At 67.3% G+C, this 1225-nt stretch overlaps 2 protein-coding genes across 2 annotated transcripts in view; both read left to right on the top strand.

Annotated features, from left to right (window-relative positions):
• The window catches only part of LOC129686697 (pleckstrin homology-like domain family B member 3), a 6103-nt gene extending 5827 nt beyond the window's left edge, over window positions 1–276 (top strand). The window contains exon 3 of the mRNA XM_055620709.1: window positions 205–276. Coding sequence (XP_055476684.1) covers window positions 205–276 — 72 coding nt within the window. The remainder of the gene's footprint in view (window positions 1–204) is intronic.
• Window positions 277–580: 304 nt separating this feature from the next.
• Window positions 581–1225, top strand: part of Phldb3 (pleckstrin homology like domain family B member 3) — a 7728-nt gene continuing 7083 nt past the window's right edge. The window contains exons 1-2 of the mRNA XM_055620679.1: window positions 581–686; window positions 936–1019. Coding sequence (XP_055476654.1) covers window positions 624–686; window positions 936–1019 — 147 coding nt within the window. The 5' untranslated portion in view covers window positions 581–623. The remainder of the gene's footprint in view (window positions 687–935; window positions 1020–1225) is intronic.

The following is a 1225-nucleotide window of genomic DNA, read 5'->3' as shown; positions in this document are numbered from 1 at the left end:
CCCCGCACACCCCCCCGCACACACCCCCACCCCCGCACATCCCCCCACCCCTCTACACCCCCACACGCCGCCGCTGTGGTCCGGCTGCGGCCGAGGCGACTTGGCACTTGTAAGCCTCTCGCTGCAGCCTCTGTTGTGCTGGGCTGCAGGTGGCCGGCCAAGCCCGGGCGCGCAGGGAGCGAACCCAGACCTTGCACCTCCCAGGTCCCCGGAGCCAAGGCTGCCCCGGCTCTCCTATCGCCCAGCTGGCCTCTCCTCTGCGGCCATTTGTTTTAAGAGTGTGTGTGTGTGTGTGTGCGCGCGCGCGTGTGCACGCGCGTGCAGAGGCCAGAAGAGAGCCGCTCGTGTAGCCAGCTGTTGCGTGCTGGGCAGAGTGTGCGCCCTAACCTCCGGGCCCTGTCTCTGCTCTCACGAGTTTCTGGGTCTCCCCTGGCACCATCCTACACGGCCAACCCCGATGTCTTCCGGGCCCCACCTACACACACACACACACACTCGCCAGCGGCCCTCCCTCCTCAATCGTGGGCTGTGAGGGTGGAGGACGGTGGAGCCCTGACGGTCTCGGGTCCCTGCAGAGCCGCATCCGGGTGCTGGAGGAACAGCTCAGGTCTCTGGGGGAGCAGATGGCGGCCGAGAGCTGGGGCTTGAGCAGGAAGAAGGAGGAGGCCGTGCAGGCGCTGGCCCAGGCAAGTGTGCCCCAGACCTGCCCCCATGTCCCAGCTCCCCGTGTCCCAGCTCCCCGTGTCCCCATGTCCCAGCTCCCCGTGTCCCAGCTCCCCGTGTCCCCATGTCCCAGCTCCCCGTGTCCTCGTGTCCCAGCTCCCCGTGTCCCAGCTCCCCGTGTCCCCATGTCCCAGCTCCCCCTGCACCCCCTCGCCTGCTGCCCTTCTGCCACACCCACAGTTGTGAGCTGAGTCCTGAGGTCCCTCTCCTAGGAGCGCAGCCGGCTGTTGGGGCTCAGCTGCCTTGGGGGACCATGTGGGGAGGACTTTCCTGAGCCTGAGCAAGCGCTCACCAAGGTAAGGCTTTCCACTGCTGCTGCTGCTGCTCCTGCTCTTTCTCCTCCTGATCCTCCTCCACAGATCTGGGGCCCCACCCCTGAACACACAGGAACCAGGAGTGTGAGCTCCGCACCCCCTCCCTCAGACCCCACTGTCCTCCCTCAGACCCCGCTGTCCTCCTCCCTCAGACCCCGCTGTGCTCCCTCAGATCCCGCTGTCCTCCC

Source organism: Psammomys obesus, unplaced genomic scaffold, assembly GCF_907164565.1.
Source record: "Psammomys obesus unplaced genomic scaffold, mPsaObe1.curated_primary_1811, whole genome shotgun sequence".
Lineage (NCBI taxonomy): Eukaryota > Metazoa > Chordata > Mammalia > Rodentia > Muridae > Psammomys > Psammomys obesus.
Note: the sequence above shows the minus strand (reverse complement) of the source record. Positions and strands in the feature narration are given on the sequence as shown.